Source organism: Heloderma suspectum, chromosome 2 (genome assembly GCF_057233095.1).
Source record: "Heloderma suspectum isolate Gila_16-S chromosome 2, 16-S_ref, whole genome shotgun sequence".
Classification (NCBI taxonomy): Eukaryota; Metazoa; Chordata; class Lepidosauria; order Squamata; family Helodermatidae; genus Heloderma; species Heloderma suspectum.
This window is the reverse complement of record NC_139459.1, coordinates 199,317,632-199,335,248: the sequence shown is the minus strand read 5'-3', so window position 1 is coordinate 199,335,248 and position 17,617 is coordinate 199,317,632. Positions and strand designations below refer to the sequence as shown.

At 44.4% G+C, this 17,617-nt stretch overlaps 1 protein-coding gene across 1 annotated transcript in view; it reads right to left on the bottom strand.

The window, feature by feature from the left end:
* Positions 1 to 9,992: 9,992 nt before the first annotated feature.
* The window catches only part of DGKE (diacylglycerol kinase epsilon), a 31,917-nt gene continuing 24,292 nt past the window's right edge, over positions 9,993 to 17,617 (bottom strand). Inside the window, exons 10-12 of the mRNA XM_084837238.1 lie at positions 17,352 to 17,479; positions 15,566 to 15,677; positions 9,993 to 14,148 (exon numbers count right to left, since the gene is read on the bottom strand). Coding sequence (XP_084693364.1) covers positions 13,957 to 14,148; positions 15,566 to 15,677; positions 17,352 to 17,479 — 432 coding nt within the window. The 3' untranslated portion in view covers positions 9,993 to 13,956. The remainder of the gene's footprint in view (positions 14,149 to 15,565; positions 15,678 to 17,351; positions 17,480 to 17,617) is intronic.

Here is a 17,617-nt window from a genome sequence, read left to right as displayed (position 1 = left end):
TGGCAAGGTCGGAAGAGCCGCAGTTTCCTTTACTAATTAACAACCTAGTGAGAACTCCCTTTCACCAGGTTCTAACTTTTTGCTTTCATTTCTCAGTGGTGGTAAAAGGATATCTTAAAGGCTGAGCTTCAAGACTGTTGCTGCAGCTTCCAAAATATATGACATCGCAGGAGATTGTGCAGTTTGCACACATGACAGCGTGTGTGTGTTCTTCCCACACAAAGGCTCAGTTCACTCATAACGTGGAAGCACAGTTCCTTCCATGTGGTGAAGAAGCACCAACAGCCCATCTTCCCTCCACCACACAACTAATATAATATATTAACTATAATATATGCTCTTGCTGGACTATGACTGTAATAAAACTGATTGATTGAAATAATATATGCTATCTGTAGTTGATTATCCAGTACTTCCAGATACAAAGGGCCATTGCATGCCAGCCATGACATTCAAATATTAAATACTATTGCATGTCTTTGACCATAGCTTGTTAAATGTTAGTCATGATTGTATGTCAATAGATTCCATTTTAGTTAATTCATTTTTAACTATTTCTGATTTTGATCAGTGATCAGTTTGAATACACACATGTAGAAAAGCAATCTACAAATGATATGAAATAAATAACATTGTATGCTTTCCTATCGACAAAAGTAACGGAATGCTACAAAGTGATTCTGAAGGGAAGAAATCTTGTGTTTCTCTTATGGAGAACTTTGAGATAATTGTAACATGCCATATGACAATAATTCTGTGGCTACAGGCAAAGAAGGGGAAACTGGCACAAGATCCTGCGCTCACAATGGCAGCATAATGATCTCCACAGTTTTGTGGAGATAATTATGCTATTGCACTGAGCAAAACGTAGGCTGAATGTATCTGACCTGACCTTACTTTGGAATCAAAAGCTACATGCAAATAGTCTTTTAAGCGGTCTGATCATGGGCACAATATCGGGCACTGAAATGCCGAAGCTCCTCTTTTGTCTAAAGTCAGTCAGGGGAGCAGAAGGGAAAGGATGTTGGGAGGATGCTGACACCATGATGAAGTGACCCCCTGGAAGGATGCATTCAGCCCCAATGTCCTCTGTGCTCAGAACCAGCCCATCTGCTGCCATCAGAAGGTATTCAGGCACTTGATCTCTGAACCTCTTTTCTACCACCAGCAATCCCACAACCCCATTAGGTGTTTTTTGTCTTTTTTTTGTCCAGTGACAGCTATGTACATGCCAAATGGGATTATCATTAGGATGCTTTCCCAGCTCAGGACCAGTGCGTGTGAAAAGGGTGAACGGGCGATCCTGCTTTGAAAGGGCAAAAGGTTTATATTCCATGAACATTTGAAAACGTTTGAAAATGCTTTTCAGAGTAAGGGCCAGTTTATATACTTGTCCCCCCACATCACCCCATGTGATCACCTGTGGCAGCCCTCACCAACCTGACTCCCTCCAGATGTGCAGTCCAACACATCTGGAGGGCACCATGTAGAGAAACCTGATCTCTGGGAAACTGTTGCTAGACTTGCAGCCTGGAGAGATGCTCACACTGAGACGCTGCACGAAATGGTTTGCACAAGGGGGAGGGGGCTGTCCATGCGGCCAGGATGTTTTGTGCCATCACAACATGTCGATCATACCAACTGCAGTACCCCCACTTGCGGACTCCATAGTCTGGTGTAAACATAACTCTGAACTAGCATTATGTGCAGGAACCCTCTTCCTCTCAGCTCCTCCAGCACAGCCACAAGGAGGAGACCAGAAGCATCCACTTCTGTTTACAACTAACCATAGTTTGCCTTGACATATGAACTAGGAACTGAGGGTAGTATTTTAACTATGATTTACCTAAACAAGACGGGATGATAAAGCTATAGTTGAAGTTGGTTTGTTTGAACAAACCATAGTTAATACTAAGCACAGTTTTTCCCAGTTCGGTCATAATAACAAACTGCAGTTAGTTAAAAACAGAAGCAAATATTTCTGATTAAATCCTTGCAGCGGTGCTAGAGAAAGGGGGAAGGAACACATGAGCCTGAGATGTAGCAACGAAACCATGGGTTTCGTGTTTTGAGCACAGCCTATGAGGGGGCATTGGCCCATATACAAAGTGTTCTTGAGCACCTCTCAGTTGCGAGCACTGAAATCAGTAGGGGTTACATGTGCCTAACGCTGTGTTGGACTGCCGTCATTGTCTTCTATGAATGGTGCATTCTTTCTTGTCCTGCATCAGGGGTGGGCAATATATGGCCTGCGGGCCATATGCACACCTGCCTCTCCATTTGCTGTGGTGGCAAAATCAACACTTTTTTTTGCCACTGTGGCAAATTCGGCAGTGGGTGGGGTGCATCCCCAGCCCAGCCCGTGGAAATTGCCCTTCCCTTCCTACATGTAGATTTTGAAATGCTTTCAAGCCCTGCAGATCTTGTATGGCTCCCCAGGACTAATCTGCCATGGGGCACAACAGATTCACTGCACAAAAGCCCCCTTCTTGGAAGAGCTGGAGAGACGTAACGGTGTCAGGGTACATACTGTGCAGCTATCTAGGGCTTAAAGTGATTGTGGGTAGGCAGCCCTCTTGCTGTTTTCACCTGTACACTTATTGGTGAATATAGGAAGAAAAAAACCTCTTCCATTTCTTTCCACCTTTGCCTACCTTCCTCTTCCTTCTGTACCTTGCTTGTCTGCTCTCTATTATAGCCCTGTGCAGGCATTCAGCCTTCTCACATGAGCCCCGTCCCGGATCTTCCTGTGCTGAGCAGCAGGGTGGTGTGAAAGGTGGTTCTACTTGCATTTGCTTGGATGGAAGTCTAAGCCTCTGCATGATCAGGAACCCTGATCAAACAAAGGGGGATTGGGGATGGGGTTCGTGTGCACACAAAGATCCCCTGCCCACTTTTAGCCTTCATGTAAGCAGGCTGAACGCCTGCATAAGGTTTATTGATTCACAGGTTTTTTTTGCATTTAACATTAATAAACCATGACAGCATTATTAAAAGAAAAATCTATTGGTATCCCCATTGAATGACTTGGTAAATACAAAAAATAGTAACTACACTGTGAATCTTCTATAGTGGCAGCATAGACCACAGCTGAAAAACATGTTAACTGCAATGATTCGTTGTAGGAAGGGAATAGGTAATACTGAGATATTGGGTTGGTTCACACATAACCTGCCAATTGTACACACCAACCATGCTTTCAAAGATCAGGAATGTGTGGTGGGCTCCCCTTCCCCTTACACATTCAATTTGTCATTTCCTTGTTCAGACAAACCAGATTTTGCCATTACATCTGACTCAGCAAGCTATGTTTCAAGCTAGGATCGGAAACCAACTGTGGCTTCCCATCCTAGTTTGAAGGACAAGGACAAATCATAGTTTGGTGGTTTAGGTGCAATGACAAACTACAGGTTGCTTGGACCAAGAGTTAAGTAATTGATCTTGCACAGGCAAACCTACAGCACCTCTCCAACCCTGCAAACCGTGGTTTAGAGGATCAGAACATTACAGGTGAACCAACCCACTGCTGGAACATCGTTTCCCTCTTATGAGCTATCTCATTACACATTTCAACAGTTGCAGGGTGGTGGAGATTATTTTCAGTTTATTTTCAGATTATTCAGTTTATTTTCAGATCTGAGAATGATTTGGTTTAGGAACATAGGAAACTGCCTTATTCTACCAAGACAGACGATTGATCCATATAGCTCAGTACTGCCTGCACTGATGGGCAGCAGCTCTCTCGTTTCAGACACAAATCTTTCCCAGCACTACCTGCAGATACAAGGGAGTGAACACTACCACTTGTGAAGCATGTTTTCTACCACTGAACAATGGCCCTTGCTCAAAGTCTTTGATCTATGTAGTAAAGCATTGGTTCAGGTCTTTTCTCTTGGGACAAATTCCAGGAGGTAACTGTGTTTGATACAAAAACAAAGTCTTAAAGATGTTATAGTGGCATAAACTCATAAAATGGAACCCAGTTCTTCAGACATGTCTTCTCCTTTCTGTATACTAACTTAGGTCTATTAATACCACATTTTTTGTTTCTCGGTTCTTTTATTAGAAGTCATTATTAAATATCATCAGGTATCTAATATACCATTCCATATAATATGGAAAAAGATGGTGGCTTCTCAACCCCAGGTGGTCTTCAATAATACATATTCTTTGAATCCATTCCAGTCTGGTTTCTGGCCTGGTTTTGGGACAGTAAAGAGCCTTGGTCACTGTGGTGGACTCCTTATACTGAGTGGGAGTGCAATCTCTCAGTGGCCAATATCACTGACTATTGTACCTTTCTGGGTTTGCCTAGCTGGGGTAGGACGGGTGGTGTGTGGGGTGGATGGTGTTAACACTGGCTCCAGCCCTTTCCAGAGGATGGTGCTGGGGGACTCCATTGGCCTTTGCAGTACCTCAGGATTCCCCCCCCCCCAATGCTTTTTCACATCTAAGTCAGTGGTAGGGAACCTCTGGCCTGCTGAGATTCTCAGTCTGGCCCAATGAGACCCCATCTCCACCCCCCATTAAAATTTTCTCTGGGTTACTCTTTGCATGGAGAAAGGGACTCGGCTGGCACTTGAAAGAGTTGCTCCTCCAAGTGCTGGCTGAGTCCCTGTGCATTCTGTGTGCTATCCCAATTGGGATGATAAGTGGTGCACCTCTTGGCTAGTGCCGTTCCTCCAAGCAGTGGCCAAGTCCCTTCATGCCATGCTCAGCATCCCAATCAGGACTGGGGTGCACCAGACAAATCCCTTTCTTTGTGCAGAGAGAGGCACAGTCCCTGGATGATGTCACATGAGAGGGCAAGGCCCAACCTCCTCAATGTCATCCGGCCCACCAGATTGGTCTGGGGGCCAAGGTGGGGGAATCTCGCCCTCAGATGCAAAGATTCCCCACCCTTGATCTACATGAAGCTATTGGGAGAGGTCATCCAGAGGTTTAGGCTCAAGTGTCATCCATACATGGATGACATGCAGTTCTACCTCTTGAGTCCTCCAGTTAAGTCTCAGAAAGGCTGTGAAAACACTGAACAGCTGTCCTGACAAAGTTTTGGGATAGGTAATGGCAAACAAACTAAGATGGAGGTACTGTGGGTGGGAGAAACCTGCTGATGTGGAGGGAGGTGTGAGACCAGCATTGGAGGGGTTGCACCCTCCTTGAAGGATCAAGTGTACAACTTGGGTTTTTTTCCTGGACTCAGAGCCATTTATGGAAATGCAAGTAGCATAGGTTAGGTAAAATAATTAAAATTTAGAAGACCTTGTGAAGTAAAACAATTATTTTACCTTGTTAAATAAAACCAAAAGGACACAAACATTAGGTGCCAGTCTTATTTTATTACAGCTTATGGGAACAGACAGGCCTTCAGATTACTGTCTCACCTCAGAGCAGACAACATGGATTCAAATCCACACTTTTTTCTTCAGCTAAAATGTTACATAGAGAAAACCATGGACTGATCAACGGAAACACTAAGAAATTCAGTAGAGGTCTCAGAAGTATGAAAACAGGGTTTCGTAAAAAGAGTATTTACAAAACAAGAAGCAGACATTCTTTACAAGGCATTTGTGTGATTGGTACTTCCACCTGGGAAAACATCTCTCCCCCCCAAACTCCCTATTTCTGTGATTACAGTGCCTCAGAAAAATGCTCCACCATCATGGGAATAAGGGTGGCCAAGGATATAGTACCCATCTGAAAGAACTGATTCACATAAGCAGCACTTCCGCACCAGCCCAGCAAAGCCATAAACTGGTGCTGGCCCCTCATGCTCCTGAAGACAATGATTTAGGGATTTCTGGATGAATGAACCAACCCTGAACTAAGAAGTCTTTGAAATAATCATCTTAAACTCCAGATCGTAGCCGACACACACATGGCAACTTTAGGAACATTTCCACTGGTGAAATCAGGCTCAAATTCAAATGCGCTGGTACCATCCTCATGGACTCTACTATCTCAGAAGGCTTCTAACTCTTACGTTTAGAAGCAAGATGTACTCAAAATGAAATAAATTCTAGCCTAGTCCTTTCCTTGATATGTTAACATTTCACATGGAGGGAGCCTTAAACATAGGGATGCTTTCAAACAAACAACTGACCACCTGCATTCCAAGATTGGTGCAGATCCATGAGAGCGTTGTATGACGTGCCTCTCTGCACCTCTGAACTGACTCTTGCAGAACAGCAAAACAGAGAATAGCAATAGAGCTCCTCATTCATGACAGTAGTAATCTCAGGCAGTAAAGCCTTCTCCTTGGTGCACTACTTTTAGGACACATCTACAATGTGGAGGCCCTCATTTCTGTTTTTACACAGTGAATGAGAATTCAGAAACATGGAGCATATTCCTAGAAAAGCACAACTAACTCTCCCATGCCTTTACTAGATGGCCCCAGTTAAAAAACACAATTCTGGATGATGATGCACACTTCTACATGCATGAGTAATGATGGTACCACAACTGTTCCTATCACACATGTAGGGGCAAGGAAACAGTGAGAGCATGGGTGGGGTGGTGGGGACTGCTGCATGCACTACACTAGTCTTCCCTAACCTGATGCCCTTCAAATGCTTTGGACTACAACTCCCAGCATTCCTATTGGCCGTGCTGGCTGGGGCTCATGGAAGCCGAAGTCCAAAATATCTGGAAGGCACCCGTTCAGGAAGGCTGCACTAAGGCTAAGAGCATCTAAAATTTCAAAACAGTCAACACAGACACATGGCCTTGAAGCACCTTCCCTACCCTATAAGCAGTAACTATTTGCATGCTCTAATCCAGGGGTGGGGAACCTCTTTCAACCTTAGGGCCACATTCCAGTGGTGGATGGGGCCACAGGAAAAGGGGGCAGGGCCAAAATACCAGCATATTGTAGCTGAAAGCTCTTAGTGCCAGTAGCGAAAGCTTAGGATAGGCATTGCAACCTTTTAGAATGGGAAAAAAACTGCAAAAGCTAGGAGACCACCAAAGCGTTGGGGGAAAAAGGTTGGGGCTAGGGGAAGGGGCGTGGCTATCTGGGGAACCCTAGGGGGGCAGATCTGGCCCACAGGCCTAAGATTCCCCACCCCTGCTCTAACCCTTTTTGTACACTTCCTATGTTTAATTAAAATAAAGAGAACTAAATCAAATAGTGAGGTTAGGAACCTTTGACAATGCAAATTGGACATGCAGTTACACACACATTTCGTTAGTACTCTCTTTTCTGCCCACTGGATTCTAGAAAGAACATGTTGCAGGTGAAAGAACTTACATTTAAAGACAACAAATAAGAGTGTGTATCAGGAAATACACAACACCCTAGCATGCAAATACTTCAAGCAACAAAACTATATACAAAAAGATACCTGAGAAAGATGCAGTGCTTGTACTAAAGAACAAATGAAGAGATCTCATTTGCATTGGGGAACGTCATGGCAAAACAAGAGTTTTCACTCAATACAGGTCAAACTATTTTTGATTCAGCTGAAGCTAATTCACACCACAGAACAGCACACAGGGTTAACTCATCATTACAAATCCCACAGTGCTGCCGTGGAAAACAGCAGCTCTGTGTTGAGTTCTCCTCCCTCTTACCACTCTGGAACATCTACTTCAGCTTGTGTTGAAGGGAAATGCTCAACATGCAGCAAACTAGGCTGTACATTACAGAGGGGGAGGAAGAGGGGAGCTCTCACGCAACTCCCAGCTCTACCTTTAATTACTCCTTAAAAACTATTAATTTTTCTAGAAGTTAGCACAGCATTTTCTTCCATGCAGGAAGACTCGTACTGTCCCAATCCAGCAATTCTGTACCAGGCACAGGAGCTCCAAGGCACACATCCAATCACCCCCATTTGTTTCAGTAAAGGGGCCCCATCTGCAATGCACATTCCTGTGCTCAGAAACTGGCTCCTTCCACCAAAGAGAATGGAGACGCTATGCATACAGCATAGGGATGGGAGAGCAGCTCTGCAATGATAAACTCTGTTTTATGAGCTTTGACTAAAAAACAATTTATCATGTTTCAGGTCAGAAATCCTCAGATAAGTGAGCTTGATACCCAAAACTTAGGGGTCACTTTTGGGACCTTGGCCAGTCCTGTGCAGATTTGCATCCGACCAATCCAGTATTAGCAGAACCTCTGGTATTTGCCTTTTTCCCCATAGCTTCCCTACTTGAATGATGTGAGCAGGGGAAGTTAATGTCAGAGCGAGCCCAAATTCTACCCTATATAAGATTAAACACTATTTGAAGGGATTGGGCAGAGACGGAGCTATGAAAAGCACTCTAAGTTTGAATTTAAGTTAAAATAAAACAACAACCACTGTCTTAAGTTTTCCCAACTACATTAAGCAGCATTCGATAAAAGAATATATCATACCAATTATTCTAAAAAGAAGAGATATGAACAGCATCTGGGTTTCAGGCTTCAGTGCTTCAAAACACTTTAGTTTAGTAACAGACTACTTCACACAATCCAAAAGATGTCCTTTAAAAAAATTAAAGCAAAGAGGTTCAGAAAAGATTGAATGTGTGTCTGTGTTCTTCTGACTCTTGTCCACAATTAAAGGATTAGTTCATAAAGTCCCATTCGCCCAAGAGCAGCAACTTTTAATTCACTTCAACCTTGGATTGGTTAAAGGCTAACTGGAGGCTGAAGCTAGCTAAAAGCATGGAAAGAGAGCCCTTGAGGGGCCTGTTTTTCTTTATCGAAGTTGCTGGGGTAGGAAGAGATGAGCAAAATTCGAACTATGCTCACCTCTTCCCATGCCGGCTACTTGGGTAAAGAAGCAAGCTCACAGTGACCTGAGTGTTATCTGAGATAGCAAGGAAAAGAGTATATGGCGACAGCATCTTTGTGCACATGTTAGTAGCTTTGCTACATCCAGGACAGTTACTATTTTTTTTTGGTTAAAAAAACATTTAAACACAAACATTACATAGGAAATCCAATTACAGTCAACTGGGATCACAGGAGTTTCAATCTATTAATAACCTTATATTTATCCACAGACGTTCTTCAAGGATTTACAGTTCAGTTGTAATTATTGAAATATCTCTCTCCAAATCTGTCCATGACATGATGGTCCCCAATTCCTCTTTCCAAACATCCCTATTTATTTCCATGTTATGACACAGGCAAGGAGCAGTGATCGCCCTGGTGCATTCTGGCAGACCTCTAGTCTCCGTTTAGGTTTTCGCTTAGCAATTTGAGGTTAGCAGCCAAGAGCCAAATCTCCCTATTGGACTCAGCAAGAAGACACCACAGCCTCCAAGCGGCAACTGCAGTGGCAGCGGTAGCACAGAGCAGCCAGGCACATCAGTCATCTGAATCAGATGGAGTCCCTTTGGGTGCTGGAAAGACTAGATAGGGTGTGCCACACACAACGTGACACTCAACAATGCAATAAACGGCCAAGGGGGGCTGTCATCCTGGGGAGGCTACTTCAAGCTGCTTCGATATGTAACTGAGATTTGCAAACCAGCCCAAACAGAAACACGGGTATGAGACAGGGACACAGATCAGCCACAGAGACAACAGCAATAATTTCATGAAAACCTCAAATCAGCAACTTTTGCAAAGAAGCCAGTATCTTCTACAAACTGACCTGCAGCCTAGTTCATTTTAGTCACACGATAACTATATTTAGTTAAATATAAAGCAACCCCCCCACCACAAAACATGTTTAGAAAATCTAAGCACTTATGAATTTGCCCATAATGTAAACTAGAGAGTGGGGTGAAGTCAGTTCAAGGGAAAGCTGGAACTTAGTAGCTGAGCACCCCCTGTTGGATAATTGGTCAACAGCATTTGGGGAGTTCTTTAATCCTCCGGGGTAGAACTCTGTTCAAGATTCAGTAGTCCAAACCTTTAAACAGCTTTTTCCTGTTTTATTTTATTTATTTTACATTTCTATACTGCCCAGTAGCCAAAAGCTCTCTGGGCAGTTCAGAATTTGTTCCGAAGCAAATTTACAGAAGTATAGAAATCAGACAAGAACACCTGCCATGATGTGCAAAATTGTTAGTTTAATGAATTCTGTACACTCCCCCACCTCCATACAATGTTGAGGGGGAAGTGTGAGTTGATTTGTGTGTAACGTTAGAGCTTGATCACTGGAATGAGCCTGAGTGAAGCCACAGGCTTGTGCACTCCCTCCTTTCCTCCCCCCATGCAGCCAGGAGGACTGCTTGGGTTTAGTTTCACTCTCATACGTAATGACAAGCCAGGATTCTTTTGAGAGTTATATAACAACTTCTGGTCAGTTTCTAAACAAGCCACACAAAACCATGGTTTCTGAAGCTGGCTTGTTTAGGAACTAAGCAGAGTTTGTTATAAACCACAATATCTGGTTTATAGACAACAAGAAGCCAGGACTCTTTTGAAAGTGAAACTAAACACTAGTAAAATCCTTCTCCCAGCCATGTACAGGGAGAGGGAGAAGTGCGCAAGCCTGAGGCTGCACACAGGCTCGTTCCAGTGATCAGATTGAAGTGTAGCATTATGTGCAAAATCAGCCCTCCTTCCCTCCTTGAATTGTGGGGGGGCGGGGAGTGGATGAGAAAGCAAAGATTGCACATTGGAGATACATGCATATACAGCATTACATAGTGGAGCTAAGTCTATTCACTGCTGCACACCACATAAAAGATTCCTGTATCTGAGAAGTATCAACCAGACATGGAGAGTGTTACAATTCCATTTTACGGAGCCTAATTGCTGCTTAACTTGTTCCCTCAGTAGCTAGATGAAAGTGATTAGGGTTGCATAGGAAACAACTCAAGGCAGGAACTTTCCTTACAGTTCTGTCGCAGTGAAGTGCTCTAGATAACAGAAGAATAAAGATGGAAGCACACTGCCACCTCTAAGGTACTGAATGGGCATTAACACATTCTTTAGTAGGAAACCACGAAGCATATTCAGCAAGTCCATTTCGGAGTATGGTCCACTTACTTTTATGCCTATGTAAACACCAAGACACTCAAGATCAGAGCATAGCACTTAAATAAATAAGTTACAAAAATAAGGGAACCATTCAAATAAACAGAACAGAACTTGAATGATCTCTGTTAATTTAATATTAAACCGAACATCCACCTAGTTGCAGCAGCTGGGGTGAGGTGTGGCTCCCAGTGGGCTCCAGTGGGACAATGCAGCCTCTGACCCCTGAAAGTTGCCTACCCCTGATCTAGTGGCTCAGAACCTATTCCTTGCCCTATTGCTGGCAAAGTGCTACAAGGACTCAGCTGCACACTGATAATGACTTTCCAGATACATCATTTTACTGTTCTTATCTGTTTCAGTACGTACACGAGAATTGTATAACAACATCTGACAAGGTATAAGCAGTGAACAAGGTCCTGTTTCATCGTCTTTCAGCAATGACGTCCCATCAAACAGATTCATGTGTATGGGCACTGTGAGACTGACCAGGGAGTCACATTGCAATACCCTCCTGACACTAAGAGTTCTAGACCACCGCTGTGCACTTCTCCCAGGGGCAATGCTTACACAATCCATTCATAGATGGAAACCAACTTGTGCAACAGAAAACACTCATAGGTGCCAATGGTCTTTGAGCAAGATGCTTATTCTAGCAAGCTGTTAAGCTATCCATAGCGTAAGCATACATCTACTTGATGAAAAAGACTGTCAAAAGTTAATTATTATTGTTGGAAAAAGGTTTAACGCAACACACATACGCGCACACCCTTGCCGATTTCAATGGAAAATATTTTGGTTTGTCACTCCTATTTAATCAACTGCATGAAACCAAAAATCTTGTTTTCGGTGCCTCAGGCTCAGGCACTGCCACAAGAGTATTAAATTATAAATCGCTAATATTGAAACTTGCCTGATTTGTCAAAACATTTTGACATTTTCCTTCACTCAAATGAGCAAAGCAGTCTTAAATTTAAGCTATCCAAGACTATTGTTTTAGAACTTGGAATTATTCCACCCAAGTGGATAACTTGCATTAGAACCATTTTAGATATACACAGACAAAAAGGGAATTGGGAATCTTTCCTAAAGTGACAAGAATAATTCAGTGTTACAACCAAGGGCTTAATCTGCCAGAAATGTGTCTTATATACATCTCACTGAAAGAGGAATTTCATCCTTGTGTAAGTTCTGTTCATTTCAGTGGGATTTTTGCCAGTTCCTCCTCCCACCCTGCAGTCCCCTGAGAAGCTGCTCTGGAGAATTGGGGGACCCTGTGGAACCGTGTGGGAGGTGGCATGGGGGGTGGGGTTGAAGGGGGAATTGGTGAAAATCACCTCCCCCCACTTTCCTCCAGCAGGAGCCTCTGCTGGATTGAAGGCGGCTGCGAACAGAAGGAGCCCTTCCTTTTGCAAGAGGGCAACTCACAATCCAACCCAGAGATAGTAAATAATGTTCCCATTTGCTGCTTCATGTGGGCAGAATCAGTGCATCATTGACAGCTTAGAACTTCTCTGATATTTCTATTCGATTCCATTTCCCTCCAATCACAGGGATGGTCAGGTAACTGGCAATCCTTTGGTTACTGCATTTTGCGAATCTTGTTCGCGGCCTGTATTTCCCAGGAAAGTATGTAATGGTTACTCTGTAGGGGGCAAGGCAGAGTCAACATGTTGTATTTACATTACGCTGAATAGTTTTATCTATAGACCAGGAGTAGGCAACCTTTTGGGTCCGTTTGGAAATTTAAGGAACTGTCCTGGGCACAACCATAAAATGGCTGCCATGGGCGAGCATGGCTAGTCACAAAGGACAAGCGACCTCCCCAGAGGCTTTCATGGGAAACTAAGACGGCAAAAGCTAAAGGCTCCCACTTCCCTTTGAAGCAATGCCAGCTGCCAGTAAGAAAATATGAAAACATTATTTTAAATAAAGATTAAGGGTGTTTTGGTGGGCACAAAGGAAGGTGTTTGGGGGCACACTGGTGCCCGCAGGCACAACATTGCCTACCCCTGATCTGGACTATCCATAGCTATCGTCTCCCAGAACCAAGATTCAGAGAACAAACACATTATTTTAATCTCCAATTGGCCAGTGAGGAAGCAAGATAAATATACTAGAGAACTGCAAACACCTTTTGATGAAAACCAAAACATAATGTAAATATTGGGCCTTGACTGGCTAGATGAGCAAAATGCAACTCTAGACCTTTCTGTTCAGCACCTAAGGTGGTAAACATATACACTACTGTGATATGCAGTGATTTTTAGTAATCTCTGAGATCTAGTAACACTCTATGCAATTCCACTGAAAGGGGTTGGACTCGATGGCCTTGTAGGCCCCTTCCAACCCTACTATTCTATGATTCTACGAAGTTGGTCATGATCTGATGCAGACACAGAGTTCACCCAAGCGGGAGTGTCCTGTGGGCTCATGCACCTTTTCATTTTCAAAGATGCCACAGGTAGCAAAAATACTGGAGCTGACATTTACTGCACCACAGTTAGCTCCAAAAATGAAAAGGCAAGAAGGGATGTGTGAGGAAATAGGAAGGGAAAGGAGCACTTGAGCCCACGGGGGGTTCCTGATCGGGCAGGGTTACATCTGCACTGGGCCCACACGACCCCAAATGGTAGCATGATATTTGTACGTACTCTTCAGAACTAGAGCTACACAGTTACAAACCATGAACAATGGCTGCTATTCCACAGAACTATGCACGAACTCGGAGGGCCTGCTGAAGGGGGCATTCAGCCTGCAGAGCAGTAGGCGTAAAGTTGCCAAGAAAGGTCCCCACGCCCCTTCAGCTTGATGCTATACACCAAAGCAAAAGTGCCTGCTGAATTTAAGCTTGGATTACCTTGCTTAAATCACTAAAAGCATGGCTTTGTTACTCCTGTGCCATTTTGCAAGTATGGAGATGTTATGGCCTTAAGAGGTTTATAGGAGGCTAAATATTTAGCGCTAAGCTTATCAGCGAAGGCCAAGCGGAATTACCGTGACCGTTCAGCATGTCAAAGCTTGGCCAAGCCCTATGTGTCCTCATCTGTCTGATCTTTTGCCAGCTCCTGTTCAGATACGCTGGACACGTCGTCATCTGTCTGTTCTCCTGAGTGATAGAGCATCAGTGCGTGAGTCTTGTGAGTTATGGTAACGGTGCAAGGCCCTTGGGCCCAGGGCTCTCCATCCACCTGCATCGGCATCTTTGAAGTCTTCAAGATCAACTGGGATTTAAAAAAAAGAAAAATCAAACAGTTGTAGAGAGGGTGGAGCCTGAAAGCCACGTCAGGCCACACGACTGCACCAGCACAGGAAGCTCATACCAAAACATCTTTAGGCAAAAAATAATTCTGTGAAGGAAGGTGTCTGTGTTGGCTGCAGAGGCAGGGAAACCCTGCAGTCAACAGGGAAATGCAACAGGCTGGTGGAGGAGGGATGGAGAACTCCACCCATCCTCTGCCAGTCCACTCACCTTCCTGGATGGAATTATCTGTTGCCTGTAACCCTCGTCTACTAGCCCACTTCCTGTTTTTTCACTAGCCTGCTAAGAGGCCAGCAGCATGGGTTTCCGTGCTGGCCATGGAGGAGAGTGCTTTCTCTCCTCTGAGGCCAGCATCGAAATGCAGGCTACTAGCCCCTTTAGCAGGCTAGTAAAAGAAAGCTGCAGACTAGTACACTTTTGTTTGCCTTATTTTCAAGGCTGCTTTAACAGATCAGCCTACATCACATAATAAATGACAAGAGTGACTTTAGGGACAAGTACAAGCCCCTCTGGGATTTAGAGCAAAATATGGGGAAAGCAGGAAGGTGGGGGGAGCAGGAGCTTGTGGAGAGTATCGAGGTGAATTTGGGAGTGAACTGTCTTGCACAAGAAACAAGGGAAACAACAGGCTTGCATTCATTCAAGAAAATGTTCTGGAACAAATAGAAAAGTTCAGGTGGCAAGTGTGGGTTGGACTGGGGGCAGCTGCAGTTAGTCTATGATACTGAAGCAATCGCTGTTTGGATTGGTGAAGAAAGGGGACTTCCCTGGGTCAAAGCAGCAAGCTATATACAGTTAATGGAACGGGATTCATGTTTCCCTACTACGTTCTTTTCCGATATGAGCTGACCTTTTTTCAAAATTGAAAATGCACCATTTAAAGGAAAAAATACTACTGATTCTGACTTCCCAAGACAGGGCAGGCTAGAAATCCATGGTTAGAAGATACTTTTACTGTAATTGCACATTTCTCTTATTAATTCCTGAGGACTGTAGATTATGGTGAGAGAAACTCCACACACATGGTTTGGGTGGTTCCTAGAATGCCACTGAAAACTGAACTGAAGCTGAATCTATCTGGGGTGTTAACTCTACCAACATCCCATGGAGGTTATTGGACTAGCCCAGTGGAGGCTGACTGCTCATTCCAGAAAAAAAAGCACCAGATGAGTCAGCCAAGAGTTAAAATATGCCTCAGCTCAAAAGCACACCCGCCAGCACTTACTTCAGGGATACAATGCCATCATACAACATATAGGCTTCTGGCAGGCCTCCTCGACTCTGGCCATGATCAACTGGACTTCCAGGCTTGACATCAGAGGGCTTACCCAAGAGTCTGGAAAGCAGCCATGTGGATATGCCCCAGGCGGATCACCTACCCTCACAGTATGGGCTTGTCCCAGCCGGATGGGATTTGCCAGCTTCACTTGAATCTGTGCACAGTGAAAAGAGCCATTAACTCCAACAACTTCCAGCAGCCCGTCATCATGCCTAAGACAGAAAAAGGGGAGTTTATTACCAAGACACAACTTTAGATAGGCTTCATAATAAAAGAAGGGCACTGCAGCCATACTGTGGTAAACAGCTTTAAATGTTGATTCCTTCTACCGTTTAAGAAGGCTAGTCAGTGGCACCACTAAGGCTGGGCTACAGGGCCCAGGTCAGGGCCCCCCACATGACAGCATGGCAGTGGCAAAGAGAGGAAACACCCTATCACATTTTGGGCCAATCAAGATGGTGGATGCGACTGGGGCTTTGCCCCACTCTGCAGAAGGCCCAACCTCTGGGTAAAAAGTTATTTTCTAAAACGAGACCAAGTGAAGTAATAAGGTGCTGTCGTTTGTTGTTGCCACCTGTTGAAGCAGAAAGTGAACTGGGAGGGGGAAAAAGGGAAAATGAACTCACCAGTTTGTTCCCTTTCTGCCACCTGCTAAGCGGTGAGGGAAGAGAGTGAGTGACCAGGGTGGCCCGGAGAGAAATCCAGGCTGGGCTGGCAGGGGGTGGGGCGGGGGAAGAGTGGGGATGTTGGAGAAATCTGTAACGGATTCAAAGGAGTTCTGATTTCTATGAATCCGACCCACAGATTCCGATTCATGCAGATTCCATGGACTTGCGGACCATTTTTTCTTCTTTTTTTTATTACTATCTGGGAATTATACACAAATTGAGTCATACAAAAATATGAAGAAAAAACTAACAAGCCAAAACGTGCAATTTCTCACATAGGCTACAGCATGAAAATGTGGATTTGTGCATTTTTCAGTTTTTTTCCACTTTTGAGGGAAGGAAAAAGGAAAGGTTCCTCCTGTGCAAGCACCAGGTCATTACTGACCCCTAGAGGGGCACCGCTTATGCTGGCGTTTTCCTGGCAGACTACAGCAGGGTGGTTTGCCATTGCCTTCCCCAGTCGTGACTACCTTTCCCTCCAGCAAGTTGGGTACTCATTTTACTGACCTCGGAAGGATGGAAGGCTGAGTCGACCTGAGCCAGCTACCTGAGACTCAGCTTCCGCTGGGATCGAACTCAGGTCGTGGGGAGAGTTTCGGTTGCAATACTGCCACCTACCACTCTGCGCCACACGGGGGAGATTTGTGCAAATCTGCATTTGCAAATTTGCATCCACATATAAGGAAGGCCATAATGATTGCCACCACCATGGATTTGGGCTTTTACTACATTTTTTAAAAATATACATCAGAAAACAATACATGTTGGCACACTGCATAACCCACATTCTTATTCTCTTCCATTCTAGATGGACAGCCAAACTTGCTGCCTAAAGCGGCTTAAGTTCAGTTAATGCGTATTAGCACATTTGTGCACTTGCAAGTGCGTATTAGTGCAAGTAGAACATTCTTCTACAAAAAATCTGTTTCTGTCAATGAGTGGACAATGGAATGAAAGATGCCTGAAAATCCATGAAACACGGACAGAATGGTTTTAACAAAATCCATACATCCCTAGGGAGGAGAGAAAGCCAGGGTGGTAGAGCAACCAGGACAGCTGGGAGGGGCAGGAGGGCATCTTGTTCTGGGCCCCCCTCAACCCTGGCAGTGCCATCGGGTTGATGACATTGCAGGCTGCAGAATTCTGCTTGCTCAGTAAACATCCCCCTGGACTTAATCAAATGCACATACCTCACATACAACAGGAGTACAGTCTTACCTTGCCAGAGGATAAAGCTCATCTCCCATTCCTTCCCACAGTCTACAGCCACCTCCCCAGTAGCCAATATTCAGAACTATGATCCCTTCCAAACTGGGCAGGTCGATTCTCTCTCCATCCAACTCTACCTTTAAAGACATACAACAGATTGTTAGTAAATAGCACCAGTGAGGTTCAATGCAAAACTAGCCTTTTGGGCATGTCAGGGGACTCTGAAGGAGCCAAGCAGCTATTTTGCATAGGGTAGAGTGGCTCCAAGTGCTTCA